At 37.7% G+C, this 15,168-nt stretch overlaps 2 protein-coding genes across 3 annotated transcripts; both read right to left on the bottom strand.

Annotated features, from left to right (window-relative positions):
- Positions 1 to 6,214: 6,214 nt before the first annotated feature.
- LOC117621829 lies at positions 6,215 to 7,075 on the bottom strand. The gene has a single exon (XM_034352373.1). It carries the CDS (start codon positions 7,073 to 7,075, stop codon positions 6,215 to 6,217), a length of 861 nt encoding a protein of 286 aa, XP_034208264.1.
- LOC117620628 (protein ACCELERATED CELL DEATH 6-like) lies at positions 7,051 to 14,252 on the bottom strand. Of its 2 annotated transcripts, XM_034350750.1 has the most exons (3): positions 13,500 to 14,252; positions 12,539 to 13,068; positions 7,051 to 7,146 (listed from the first exon to the last, which is right to left on the bottom strand). In XM_034350750.1, the coding sequence occupies exons 1-3, from the start codon at positions 14,227 to 14,229 to the stop codon at positions 7,138 to 7,140; spliced, it is 1,269 nt and encodes a 422-aa protein (XP_034206641.1). In that variant the 5' UTR covers positions 14,230 to 14,252; the 3' UTR covers positions 7,051 to 7,137. The 2 variants fall into 2 exon arrangements, with proteins under 2 accessions (XP_034206641.1, XP_034206640.1); XM_034350749.1 differs by lacking the exon at positions 7,051 to 7,146 and having other exon boundaries at positions 12,416 to 13,068.
- Between the last annotated feature and the right edge of the window lie 916 nt (positions 14,253 to 15,168).

Raw genomic sequence — 15,168 nt, 5'->3', positions numbered from 1 at the left:
AAGGCTCATCAGCTCACTCTTATAATGTATGCAAAGATCGCCAAATTTCCTCTTTTTGGCTAGAGGGCCTCTTTTTTGTGCGTGTTCATTTGCAATGACAATAGGATAATCTACTACTACCTAAAAGCTATAGAAAATTAAATGTCATATCATCTATTTTCTCTGACCAAGACTACATGTCACATAAATAAGAAATAAGATCTCAAAAAAGAAACAAAAACAAAGAAAACACTTTACCTAAAATCAATAAATACAAAGATGAATTTAAATTAGTTCTTTCATTTGTTTTAAATTCTTTTCAATATGGTCAACTATGATAATTGATTTATTTTTATAAAGGTGATCAATGAATACAATACAACATATGTTACCAAATTATTGAAAAAAAGAATTTTTAAGATCAATTAAAAGTGAATAGAAAGAAAAGTATAAATAAAAGGTATACAAAGGTATTCTTTTAAAAGTTAATATTTTCATTCTACACAACTCAAGACCACTTGCACTACACGTTATATCTTGTTATATTAATTGTCATATTATTGTTTCATATAAACACAAATTTTTAAGCCCATATAAACACCAATTATTAAGCCCATAGGTTAGGTGGTGTAATATATTAGAATTACGGCTCATCGAAAGGTTAAATTTGCTTCCATTATTAAGAATAGAATAAGAGTGCTGTTAAACGAATCCTAAAATTAATTGAGTACATCATACTATAAAAGTATATATTGAATTACTGATTTATCCTAATATAAAATGACCAAAAAGGATATATGGAATTGTGAAACAAATATAATTTTAATAAGTACACCCCACTAACTATATTCAACCCTAATCAAAAGATTGCTTGTCCTATTGTGTTTTTAAGGAAAGATGTGGTAATTGCAAGAACTTGGAATTGCAAAAACAGTGTCAACGGTTTTAGTAGAAGCATAAATCCATATGAAAAGTCAAAGATTTATAAACACTATTAAAAAAATCAAGCTGAAAATTAACTATAAAATAATGCTACAAGTATTAGGGTATATCAGGGGTATTTTTGGTAGTTTTATAGGGCGTACTTAGTTAATTTTACATTTTAATTAAAATATTAGGGTGTACTTAGATCGTAAGGTGTACTCAGTTAATTTTAAGGTTCGTTTAGCAACACTCTAGAATAAATATAAAATTACTTTGGTTTCTCAAAGAGATTTTCCTTTCACAGAGAATAACGCAAAACTTGGCACCACCCCTCAGAAGACACAATCAAATAATAAAAACAGATTTGTATTTCACCTAAGCAACTCATGATTTTGGCACAAAGACAAATTATCCAGTACAAATTTCCTTTATTTGTTTTTTCACATGTATCCATACTCCTTTTCAGTAACCAATGCGGTGATGTGCACCTTCCTTGCCATTTGTGCACCTACAATAGGAAAAATGGAAAAAATTAGACGCAAGAGAAATCATAAAATTACACAATCTACAAATTTGAACAGCAAGAAAGAAAAAAACAGTAATTAGAATGAACAACCAAATAATGAAAGAACCTCAAAATACAACCAATCAAATTCTATGATGACAATTACCCAAATTGAAGTAAATAATAGTGCAACTAAAAAAGAAAATTATCGCTTTTCGTTTAAAATAAAATTAAAAAATTACAATCATGAAGCATGAAACTTAAACTGAATACAGAACAGGAAAGAAAAAAATTGCAACCAAATGTTCCTATTATAGGAAAAGGGACTAATATGGGCGTTCAATTGGGAAAATGGAAATATTATTAGCCTTTAAGGCTTTCTATACAAAGAGAAAACAGATATCACACAAAAACATTAACAAATTTCAAACAGCAATTGTGTACTTAAACTAACTCTTTACCCAAAAAAAGGAAAAGCAAAGAAAAAATAGAGCTATACTAATTATTTCTCCGCTAAAAAGACAATCATATTAGTAATGTATATACCTTAAATGCTTCACAGCTTTATCTCTTAATTGTTCCCCTATGAAATTTTTTGACTTCATCCATTATGCACAACAAAACAGAATAGATAGTTTAAAGAACAAAACTAATATCAACTAATGAAAACAGGAATAGTGGCTCAATTTACATTCTATTGCCAAATCACATACCAAATGGATGCTTGGTAATAAACCAAAATGAAGCTATTGATATGCAAAACAGATAAATAAGTTTAAACACACAAACAAAGGCATAGTCACCCAAAGACTCAATCTTTGGGTTCAAATACTAAAACAATTTATTCATCATATAAAGATCATATAACTTGGATTAAATATCATCCAATTTGTTTCTTTCTTATAAGATCTGCATTAGAAGGTCAGAGCGTTTGCAGTCACAAGAAAAAGGAATTTCACAGAAAGTTGAAATAGAAGTAACTGAAAGAAAGCATTTTCTTCACCTAACTGCTTCTAACCCTTCAACTCCTCTGCCAAAAGAATCCCCTGAGAAAACAAAAGAAGAACAAAAATCAAAGCCTAATCTGGACACAACTCTAAATAAATGAATTAATGAGAAAAGCATAGATGAAGAGGAGAGCACCAAAAAACAGCAAGCAACTAAAATGAACTGCTGATTATGAATATAAAAAAGATTCTTGAAGGCAGAACCATCTAAGCTTATAATCTGTAACAGAAATTGACACATTAAATCTAACACAAATAACATGTTATCTAAAACTCAAACAAATTAATACAACACTCGAAAAGCAAAAATACCACTCGACATTCCAAATGTCATCTATAAATGGCACATAACTTGTCCCTCTCAATGTCAGTACACAATCAAAAACTGGAAGCACCGTGTTATTTGGAGTGTAACACAGCATGCGATTGGCCTGTCATGATATCCAGCTTCTTTCCAGTCGGACTCTTTGTGTAAAGGACAATTGCCATTTTCTGAATAAGCACTTGATGTAATCAGAAAAATCCAACTCAAAGGTTGCAAAGATTCATGACCAATGATGTGCGATAATTGGTATAAAACTATGAATAGCACACAATAAACAACAGAAAGAAGAAACCTTGATACAATTAACATGACTATTGCAAATTCAAAAAGAAATAAATGACCAAAACTCTGTTGCACAATCATTAGAGGCTTCTTGAACAGAAACAAAACAAAGCAAGTACAAGTCCTGGCGAAGCTCTGTCATCAACCCTTCAATGAAGCAACTCGTGAGAAACTCACCACCACCATTGTCTTGAATGCCCATATAGTAGCCAAGATCAAAATCAAGAAGTGCAGTACCACCATTGCATACCCAACATGAGTGTGACATTTCAGCAAACAAATGGAGAGCATGTGGTGATATGCCAGATGTATCAACCCCAAACCCCAATTGCTTTCAAGCTTCTTGATCAAGATTCTTCAAAGACAAAAACCGAGTAATGATCTAAATTTTTGTGGACATGATGGGTTGTTTTATATAAACATGTAGGGGTAAAATCGTTCGTTCAGAATAAATTGCCCCTTCTCGTTTGTGATGCTATGTATTTCGGATAATTGTGCCCGGTGATTGAAAGTACAAAATATATCTACTTATGCTAGTACAATAAAATATGATCCATTATTCTTATTTCGGTTTGCACACAGTCACTCATACATTGCATCGCCGTAGTGCAATTGCATGTGTGTTATGCAAACGCTCCCCGCCTGTGAGCAAACTCCACATAGCTTAAAAACGCAAAGTTAATGAATGTATGGTGCGAAGACAAAGAAAAGTAACTAACTACTTCATTATGACCTTATGGCTATTAATACATATTAGGGTTAACCACATTATGGTTTACGAAATTGGGGATATTTTTGAATATGATTTGTACTACATGACAATTTCTATTACTAAATATTTTCGAATAATTGGTCCTTTTGTAGTATAATATGTTCGGATTATTGCCCCTTACCGTTTGTCATGCTCTGTATTTCAAATAATTGAGCCCTTCGATTTATAGTAAAAAATATTTCTAATTATGCATGTACAGTAAAATATGATCCATTTTTCTTATTTTCGTTTGTGCACAATCACTCTTGCATTGCATCACCAACATGCAATTGCATGCTTGCAATGCAAATGTTGCCCGACTGTTGGCAAACTCTTCAGAGCATAAACACGAAGCTAAAAACATACAATTGCATAAACTCATTACTCAAAATATATTGAACTCCTAAACTGCATGAACTCATTACCCAAAATACATTCAACTCATAAACCAGAAAAAGAGGGTTGTTTGAACTCTTACTTGATGTTTCCAAATTTTCAACGCATCCTCTTTACACTTCCTTTCTCCACCAACTCAAATGTCGTCGTTCACACAATTCCAACAAATCAAACTAAATTCCACTCAATTTGGTGACCATTACATCATGGAGGCTGGACCCATCATCAATTTCGCAACGATTACCTCTCTGCAGATCAGTTTTGGGCAAGCAGAGAGAAGAGTTGAGGACCTCGCTTAGGCAGAGTCGCCAGCTTTGTCTTCAGTTTTCTCGTGACGACCTTGATTCGGTGAGCATTAGCTTTCTGTAGATGCATTTTGGCCAACACAGGATGAATTTGGGCAAGTAGGGAGAGGATTTGGTGGGCAAGCAGGGAGAGCATTTGATGGGCAAGCAGAGAGAGGATTTGGGGTCCCTTAGGATTGGATTTAGGCAAGCAGAGAAAAGAGCTGGAGGCTCTTATGATTCAATTTAGAGAGAAAACTTGGAGCGAGCGTCGTCTTCCACCTCCACAGCATGCGTCTGGTTCTGTTAGCCCTTATAAGAGTCACATGTGACTCAGGTGCTCAATAACAAAGGGCTGAATAGGTTATCCAGTCATTCAATCTCAACCATCCATTTTTGAAATGCAAACTCAACCCTTGGATAAGTGGCTGTACAGATACAGCCAAGGCACCGCAGATCTTATAATCAATGGAAACCCCAAATATCAGATTCCAAGTTTGGAGCCATTCAACATGGCTTGGCTTAACTTAAATGGCTTCTATCTTAAAAAAAGGTATATCTTTAATGGAAAATAGGGAAGGACTGAGCCAATAAATGATATATATTTTTTATGGCCACCCAAAAAAAAAAAAGAAAAGAAAAAGAGTAAAGATTTCATTACATATGTATTATGTATGAATTTTTGGTCTTTTCGGTTACTTTGAAATGTTTGTAAAAGGTCTCCTCACACATGAAATCATGTCTACGCTACTAATAAGACCACTAGAGTGTGCCTCATGGACAACCTAGACATAAATGATCACGTGGTTACGTACAACCCAACCAGACCCAACTACCTTCGACCACGAACCCAGTGCCATATTTTTATAAGTTATTAGTCTCTAATAAAGGGTTTATATGTGAAACTCCCTAAAATAAAATATTTTAATTTTTCATAATTAGGGTCGGAAAGTTCTTATGTCTACGAGGTTCTAGATGCTAACAGAAGAAGAAGAATTGAGGAAGAAGAAGATTGGAGAAATATAAAACAGCGAAATTGAGAGAACAACAGAGAACTTGTATTTCAATGAGAATAACCCACGCGATTATTACAACAACTAACATAACTAATACACGTGACTAACTAACCACACGTCAGCTTAACCTCTCTCTTTACTATTAGCCGAACACTAGAATTATTAATGAAGAGTTATCAAACAGTTTTCACCAAGCTTTATATAAGGAGGAAATAAAAATAGATTTCAGATTAATAAACAACAACAGCTCCACAGAATCTTTATTTATTACATAGCATCCAAACTGATCATTCTGACTTGCTCAAATTCTAACAGAAATAAACTAAGTCAAACACTGGCGAGCTCACTAGCCAAACACAACTTGAGTGGACAAACAATATTGGATTCAAGTGATTTTTTGTAGAGATGATCTTTGAATGAGCATCTACAACATAGATGGTTTGGATTAGTGAAATACAATGCGGAGTGAGTCCTACAAGGGTATCTATCAAATAAACTAATTTGAGAAATCCCTAAATGGAAGCTTTCTGTGTTAATAAACATGACAACAGCTTCATAGAATCTTTATATATTACATAGCATCCAAGTTCTAACAGAAATAAATTAAGGCAAACATTGGCTAGCTCACTAGCCAAACACGACCTACTGGTTCTCCTTAAAACACATTCTTCATCAATAAATAGATGGTTTACTTTAGCAATCTGGTGTCCAATACACAAGGAAACGACAGACAGGCGTATTCTCCTCAGAATTTTTTGGTACGGTGACGTGCTCTCGAACTATCCACCAAACTATCAATCACGTTCCTGAGGCTTTTTGGGATCTTATGCTTGAACCTGCCCCACAACTTCCTCGCCAACCAAATGATAAGACGAATGGTGTGGATTGCAGCTATGATCCCAAGCAATGTAACCCAAACCACAATGGATATCTGGGATATCTTTTCATATGATTTGTAAATTTCAGTATTAGGGAACACTATCATAAGAGCATGTATATAGGTGCGTGCCAGAGAAGTAAGAGTGAGACACATGGCCATTGATAAAAGCCACATAATTACACGATTCCGGAGGGGAAATCCGCCAACAAGCAAAAGGGTGACACTGAGAGAAGAAATATACGAGATGGTATTGTGTGTTACGAAGTCGAGGAAGTCTTTTGGGAAGCCGCTGCCTGCCACTGAAGTTCCAGCAGTGCATATGTTATCATGGGTGCAATAAGTAGTACCTCCAGCGCTACTATTGATATTATTGTCTTGCCAAACACCACCGGGTGGATTAACTGCAGCTTCGAAAGTTGTGGTTGATATCATGGTTGCCACAATCATCAGCATGCCACGTGTATCTTCCAACCAAGTTCTTGGGTACTCCAAGCAATTTACCAGTCTATTTATCAGCCACCAAGCTGTCGCTACTGCTTTGTTCTGAATCTGACCAGCAGCGGCAGTAGTTATTTTTGTTTCCATACCTGGGCCTGGCTCAACCAAAATTTGATCAAGTTCAGGTAGGCTGCTTGAGTCTCTCGGATTTTGTTCTGAAGAATATAACTGGATCACGCCATTTTCTTCTTCTTTTACGGCAGGTATCATCTGCACAAGTGGTACCATTAATATATTGAAAACTTTGTTGCTTGAAACGAATCGCGTGCAGTGGTGGATCCATGAAATTTTCATGGGAGCTGTAATATTTAAAACATTAAAATTTCAAAAAATAATTTAGACAAGCAAATGCCCTTAGAATTTAAACAATATTAATTGTTGGCGTGATTTGTGGATATTGACTTACTTTCCTTACACACCAAGAATTCCTATTATAATTGTAATTGATTTACTTTAATTCCTGATTTCCTACTGTAAATGGATTTAGGAATTTATTATTTACTTGCTCATTTAGGTTTTGTTGTATTATAAATATGACCTCCTACAAGGAGAAGAATACACAGAAAATTCCCACAAACAAATATTCTCTCATAGTTTTCATATTTTAGCATGGTATCAGAGCGGCGATCTTGGGATTGCTGACTCTAGTTTCTAAACCCTAGCCACCACCATGGGGGAGGATGACTCTTCTAATCCTCATGGCGGTAGCGCCACTGCTTCCTCCTCTCCTTCTCAACCAACCATAGCCGAGTTGAGTGCCCAGGTGGCTCAACTAATGCAGATGCAGACTCAGACCTCGAAATTGATCCTAAATCAGGATCCTACCAAGACGACCCCGACCTCGACTCAGACGACAACCCCGACCTTGAATTAGACGACAACCTTGAACCCGAATCAGACAACGATTCCGACGACAATTACCTATGAAGCTTCCGCTGCACAGATTGGCATAAAGTTGGATGGCACCAACTATGCCCTATGGTCCCAAGTTGTAGAGTTGTATATCTCCGGCAAAGACAAATTGGGATATATTAATGGCGATCTTCCACAACCTCCTTCGACCGCTCCAACGTTTCCTCGCTGGCACACCGAGAACTCTATTATGAAGGGATGGCTCATCAATTCTCTGGAGCAGAGCTTGATTGGCAATTTCATTCGATTTTCGACGACAAAAGCAGTGTGGGATGCAATTGCCACAACTTACTATGATGGCACTGACACCTCTCAGGTTTATGATCTGAAATGACGAGTCTCTCGTATGCGACAAGCTGGTGGCTCCATTGAAACCTATTACAATACTCTCCAAAGCTTATGGAGAGAAATTGATTTTCGTCGTCCAAATATGATGGAGTATGAAAGTGATATCAAGCGCTATAATGATATTCTGCAGGAAGATCGAGTTTACATATTTTTGGATGGCCTTGATGATCGTCTTGATAAGGCCCGAAGTGATGTTCTTCACATGACTCCATTCCCTACTGTTGACCAAGCTTATGCTTATGTTCACCGTGAAGATGTTCGACAAGCAGTGATGATGGGTTCATCTGATCGAGCCACTGGTGCTGGCTTAGCGGCCAAGAGTGCGCCTCGATCAAGTCCCCCTACTCGTGCCGGACAGCTCCATAATTCCTCTACTGTGGCCCACCTTCAGATCCAGTCATATGCTACTGCTGCTGGTGCGCCACTTCCTAAAACCATCCCACCTTCCCGTCCCAAGGCTCCGACTGATGGAAGTGGTTGCACGCACTGTGGCAACCTCAAACATACCCGTGACACCTGTTTTAAGCTAAATGGTTATCCTGATTGGTGGGAGGACCTCCGCGCTCGCAAGCTCAAAGAAACTGCTAGTAATTCCGGCCGTGCTGCTCTTGTCTCTACCGAACCCCCATTAGCCTTGTTCCCGCAGGTAGATCCTGCTGATAGTCCCGCGCTTCCGGATGTCTCAGGTAACTGTGGTTATGCATTTCATACTTCTGATCTACGAGATACTACTGGTTGGATAATTGATTCTGGCGCCACTGATCATATGACCTTTGATCCGAATGATTTTTTGCACACCACTACACCCCGCCGCACAAGTATTGCCAATGCAAATGGAGTTACCTATCCTGTGATAGGGGCCGGCACTGTTGCCCTTTCACCTTCTCTGTCCCTTTCTAATACTCTACTTGTTCCATCTTTGTCCAATAAATTAATGTCTGTAAGTCAGGCCACTGAACAACTAAATTATTGTGCACTAATTTATCCCAATTTTTGTTTACTACAGGATATTCTCACCAAGGAGATCATTGGGCGTGGTACTAAAAGAGGGGGGCTGTACTATGTGGATGACTTCAGTATGGGACGTGCCAATAGTGTAAAGCATCCATCTGATGACAAGCACCAACAAATTTGGCTCTGGCACCGACGTTTGGGGCATCCATCTTTTGGTTATATGAGACACTTATTGCCCGAATTGTTTTCTGTATTTAAGGATTCAGATTTTAAATGTGACACTTGCATTCTAGCCAAGAGTCATAGAGCATCCTATCCTTTAAGTATGAATAAAAGTACTATTCCTTTTGCTTTAATTCATTCTGATGTTTGGGGACCCTCACCTATTTCTACTCATTCCGGTATTCGTTGGTTTGTCACATTCATAGATGATTGTACACGGATGACATGGCTTTATTTGATGAAAAATAAGAATGAAGTGTTTTCCCTGTTCCAATCCTTTCACAACCAGATGGAAACACAGTTCAATGCTCGAATACAGATTCTTCGCTCTGACAACGGTGGAGAATTTGTTAATCATGATTTTCAGACTTACTTCCAGACACATGGCATTATTCATGAGACAACTTGCCCCCAGACACCACAACAAAATGGTGTTGCCGAACGGAAGAATCGTCATCTCCTTGAAACAGCCGTGCTCTTCTCATTGATGGCCATGTTCCTCGTCATCACTGGGATGATGCTGTCGTCACTGCTGTCCACCTTATCAACCGCATGCCATCTGGGGTCTTGAACTTCAAAACTCCATTACAAGTGCTCGCGCAACATCGGGCCTCTGCCCTCTGTTTTGGTGCTTACCCCTCGCATTTTTGGCTGTGTGGCCTTCGTTCATCTCCACAAAAATCAACGAAGCAAACTTGATCCATGTGCGCTTCGTTGTGTTTTTTTGGGTTATGCCACTCATCAGAAAGGCTACCGATGTTATCACCCTCCTACCCGGCGAACCTATGTCACTTTGGATGTCACCTTTCTAGAATCAGATATGTTCTTCTATGACCCAGCATCCAATTCTACTATTCAGGGGGAGATACCGAGTGAAGAGCTCAATTGGAGCAGCTTGGAACATGAGGATATTCATCTATGCACGAAGATTGCTCTCGGCCAAGAAACAATAACAATCGATCGTCCCGAGTCTGGCACGTGCGAATGCTCTCTGCCAAACAACGATCGATCGCCTAACCCTTGCGAAGATGTTTTTGATTCGAGTCATTACTCTTACAGACAACTCAGAACAACAAGATGAAGACCCCCCTCTCATTCAACAGTACTAACGGACCAATCTCCTGAGAATATCTTTGAGGTAAATACTCCTACTAGACTTGTGCATTTAGAGGATAAAACTATTGGATATCAATTACCTTTCAGGCAAAATCGTGGGAAGCCACCAAACCGTTATTCACCTGATATTGGCAAGACATCCAAGTATCCAATTGCAAATCATGTATCCCCTGAGAAGCTGTCTGAACCACTCAAGGCTTTTGTGCATCAGTTGTCTGCTATCCATATTCCAACCAAGGTCTCTGAAGCATTGAAAGATCCTAAGTGGGTCCAAGCTATAAAAGAGGAGATGAAAGCTCTTGAGAAAAATCAGACTTGGACATTGGAGACTATACCACGAGGAAAAAAGACTATCGGATGTAGATGGGTGTTTACTATAAAACATAATGCAGATGGATCTATCGAGCGATACAAGGCAAGACTTGTGGCAAAAGGATACACACAGACCTATGGTATAGACTATGAAGAAACTTTTGCACCAGTTGCAAAGTTAAACACCGTCAGAGTCTTATTGTCCCTTGCAGCTAATTTGGATTGGCCACTACACCAGTTTGATGTAAAGAATGCTTTTCTACATGGCGAACTCACGGAGGAGGTGTACATGGACATTCCTCTGGATATAATACTACTCAGACTGGAACAGTTTGCAGGTTATGAAAAGCATTGTATGGATTGAAACAGTCACCACGTGCATGGTTTGGACGGTTCACCATGGCAATGAAGAACAATGGTTTCAAACAGTGCAACTCAGATCATACTCTATTCTTGAAACATCGAAAAGGGAAGGTAACGGCATTAATAATCTATGTTGATGATATGATTATTACTGGGAATGATAAACAGGAAATATCATAGCTACAAGACTATTTGGCTACTGAGTTTGAGATGAAGGATCTAGGTGGACTCAAGTATTTCTTGGGAATTGAGGTGGCTCGATCGCAGCAAGGCATATTTCTATCTCAAAGGAAATATGTCTTGGACTTGTTGACGGACATAGGAATGCTAGATTGCAAACGTGCGGACACTCCTATTGTTCAGAATCATCATCTTGGAGAATATCCGGATCAAGTTCCAACTAACAAAGAAAGATACCAACGGTTAGTGGGAAGATTGATCTATTTGTCACATACTCGACCAGACATTGTTTATGCGGTGAGCGTTGTCAGTCAATTTATGCACTCTCCAAGTGAAGACCACATGAATGCAGTTCTTCGGACATGGAGGAGCAAGAAACAGAATGTAGTAGCTTTATCCAGTGTAGAAGCCGAGTTCAGAGGCATGACTAAAGGGATTTGTGAACTTCTTTGGTTAAGAAAGTTGCTTACTGAACTTGGGTATAAACCTACATCCACAATGAATCTCTTTTGTGACAACAAGGCTGCTATAGCCATTGCACAGAATCCGGTTCAACATGATCATACTAAACATGTTGAGGTGGATCGACACTTCATCAAACAGAAGCTTGAGGCTAAAGTGTTTCAGTTTCCTTTTGTGAAATCCGAGGATCAATTGGCGGATATTTTGACAAAGGCAATTTCCAGTAAAGCATTCCACAATTCACTGGATCAGTTGGGCATTGGCGACATCTATGCACCAACGTGAGGGGAAGTGTTGGCGTGACTTGTGGATATTGACTTACTTTCCTTACACACCAAGAATTCCTATTATAATTGTAATTGATTTACTTTAATTCCTGATTTCCTACTATAAATGGATTTAGGAATTTATTATTTACTTGCCCATTCAGGTTTTGTTGTATTATAAATATGACCTCCTACAAGGAGAAGAATACACAGAAAATTCCCACAAACAAATATTCTCTCATAATTTTCATATTTTAGCATTAATGTCATTCAAAATAAAAACAATTACTAATTGATTATAGTCTAGATGGTATATCAATTAATATGAACAAAACCTATATCAATGGACACAATTAGTTTACCAAAATTCATATCAAATATATATGAACAAAATCTATGTCAATTACATAAATTATTACTATTATTACTACTACTTGTTTCTCCTTTTAGTTCCTTGTACCTAACACACTAAATAAAACAAGGAAGTCCCTTAGTAATGATAGCCAGAATCATCAGCATCAGTAATATGATAAAAGTAGATATAGCACAAACTTACCCCATCATATGATGCACTAGTTTCCAAAGTGCTTTCTGAAATGCCAAGAGCTGTCATGCCCCTATCATTCAAGACCTTTAAGTTGGTCCTTCTATCCAAAGTGAAAAGGTCCACAACCTTGGGATGATGGTACATCTTTCCCAAGTGCAAAGGAGTATTTCCTCTGTTGTCTTTTTGGTTTATCAACATTTGAAACTCAACATTCTTGAGAAAATATTTGACAAGATTGTCCTCGCCACATCTTGCTGCAACATGGAGTATATTTTGGTCACTTGAGTTCCTCAGTTCCATTGAATCGGGACAATGTAGAAGCAGCTCTTTAACAATGTCGACATGACCTTTGCTTGATGCAAAATGGATCGGAAAGTTCCCACAATTATCCTTTCGATGAGAATCCACGAGACGTTTGCCTAAGAAGCGAACCCCTTCTAGATAACCAATTGATGCTGCACAATGCAGTGGAGTCCTCCCTTTCTCATCTTTTGAGTTCAAAATATTTGCTTCCATGTTTGATATTATCTTTAGGACTTCTGGTGTCAGTAAATGAATCAAGTATAAATTAGAACAACATGATTATAATGATAATGTTTTTCTATGAAAAGGTTGTAATATCTATCAAAATCTATCAAACTGGTCGCTGTGACAAAAAAAACAAGTCACATTAATATATAGGGCCTTACAATTCAAAAACTCTAGACCATAACCCACCAATAATAAAACCTTTAAGTAAAACTCAATTTTAAAATTAGATGCCATATAGGATGTGTTCATGTAATTTGATTTATTTACCAATTATACCATTAAATTACTCTTTAATTGCTGACAGTTTTTTAAGTCCCTAATGTTAAGCAATGGGATTATGAGCTACAATCCAAATTATTTCAAACTTCCTCTTATTATGTGTATATATATAATACATACTCTAAAAAAAAAAAAAGAATTATTATTTCAAAGTACGAACCTTTTTTCTGGCAGCCTAGAATTGCAGCAAACAACGGGGACTTGCCTTGAATTTCTGTGTTCTTCTTTACTGCTTTTTCTTCTATTAGCTTCACTATCTCAACAAGCCCTTGTTCAGCGGCCAAATACAAAGGGGACTTTTGTTCTTTATTAATGTAAAGTGAAACGGCAGGATCGGCCTCTATCAAACACTTGGCTACTAATTGGTGACCTCGAATCAGGGCCTCGTGCAAGGCAGTGTTTTCCTCATTATTTTTCATCCTCAGCAACGTCAATACATCACCAGTATTTTCAACGTTTATGGTTCCTTGTGCTTCACGCAGAAGAGTGTTTGTTGTCGTATCTACATCCCCAGCTTTGGCCGCAATGTGAAGAGCGGTGTCGCCTTCAAAGTTTTTCTCTAACAAAAGGTGCTTGTGTTGTTGTAAGATCTTGGCTGCTAGTTCGACATGGCCGGAGCTCACAGCTATGTGAACGAATGTGTTATTCTGGGGGCTCCGTCGAGACAGAAACTGAACGCGAGTATTGGGATCCCGAAGCTTCTTTTCAATAGTGTCGTGAAATTTATTTGTTTTGCCTTGAGTAGCATAGCTGTACAGCTGCTGGTACAAGAGCAAGTTATCAGCATCACCATCTGTTTCCTCAGAGTCCTGTATTTGATGATGCGCTTCCCTTTCCTGTGATGGTAGTTCCGTTGCAGTCGGTACCTCCCTATTAGTTAACGGATCCATATATGGACTTCAGCGTTGGTTTAGATTCCGATCTGCACAACGTTGCAGAGATCGATCAATGAGTGACTATGAGTGCCCTCTTAATTATATCAACTTAACTATATAATTACAGATAATTAAGTAATTAGATGCAATCACGGTTTGAAACGTTCTTACCGAAAAATGATGGAGTAGGAGCCCGGGAGAGAGAGAGAGAGAGAGAGAGGGAGAAGAATAGCTCGCTTCACTTGAGTTGAATACAGTACTAGTTCTACACTACAACTCAATATGTCGCTTGGGAAACCCTAAACTGCATTATATGTTAGAAAACTAGTAACCACCGGAGGAAGCCCACCAGGTCTATCAAAACCAACACCAGGGTCCTCATGAAAATGATGCTCGACTCGACAGAACCCCAACATAGTTCCCATTAATTATTATTATTATTATTATTTTATCAAAGCATTAATTATTGCTTGTATCTCCGAGGCCTACCAATAATTATTACTTGTATCGCATCAATACTCAGTGCCCGTGATAGTACGGTAAAATGTGAACCTTATGATACTTTTATCTCAACTTTAATTATTGCTTGTATCGCTGAGACCTGCCAATTATTCATGTCGATGATGCATGTGTAGTGCACGTCATACTACGGAAAAATGTGATCAATCCAGCGGCAGCCAATTTTTCTGCAAAAAGAAATTGAAAAAAATCAAAATTTTTTAAAAAAAATACACAAAAAATACTGAATTTTTTTTGTGTAAATACCAACCTATACTCTTCACTTTTAACACCAAATCCTCTTACATTTTCTTCTCCTTCTACTATTATTCACTTTCTCCTCAATATTTATTCACTTTCTACTCAATATTTTTTCACTTTCAAGTTGTATTTTTGTCTATCATATTATGGGTTCTTCTACTGAAAATGGAGGGGCATGGAGCATGATGGAAGATG

Source organism: Prunus dulcis, chromosome 3, assembly GCF_902201215.1.
Source record: "Prunus dulcis chromosome 3, ALMONDv2, whole genome shotgun sequence".
Taxonomy (NCBI): domain Eukaryota; kingdom Viridiplantae; phylum Streptophyta; class Magnoliopsida; order Rosales; family Rosaceae; genus Prunus; species Prunus dulcis.
The sequence above is the reverse complement of the archived record's forward strand: the minus strand, read 5'-3'. Positions and strand labels throughout refer to the sequence as shown.

Bases quoted from the DNA above. Each gene is read 5' to 3' on its own strand.
- LOC117620628 (XM_034350749.1), bottom strand. From the start codon at position 14,229: ATGGATCCGTTAACTAATAGGGAGGTACCGACTGCAACGGAACTACCA. The intron at 13,069-13,499 runs GTTCGTACTTTG...TACTGACACCAG, and splicing joins TCTAGGCTGCCAGAAAAAAG to AAGTCCTAAAGATAATATCA.
- LOC117621829 (XM_034352373.1), bottom strand. From the start codon at position 7,075: ATGGTACCACTTGTGCAGATGATACCTGCCGTAAAAGAAGAAGAAAAT.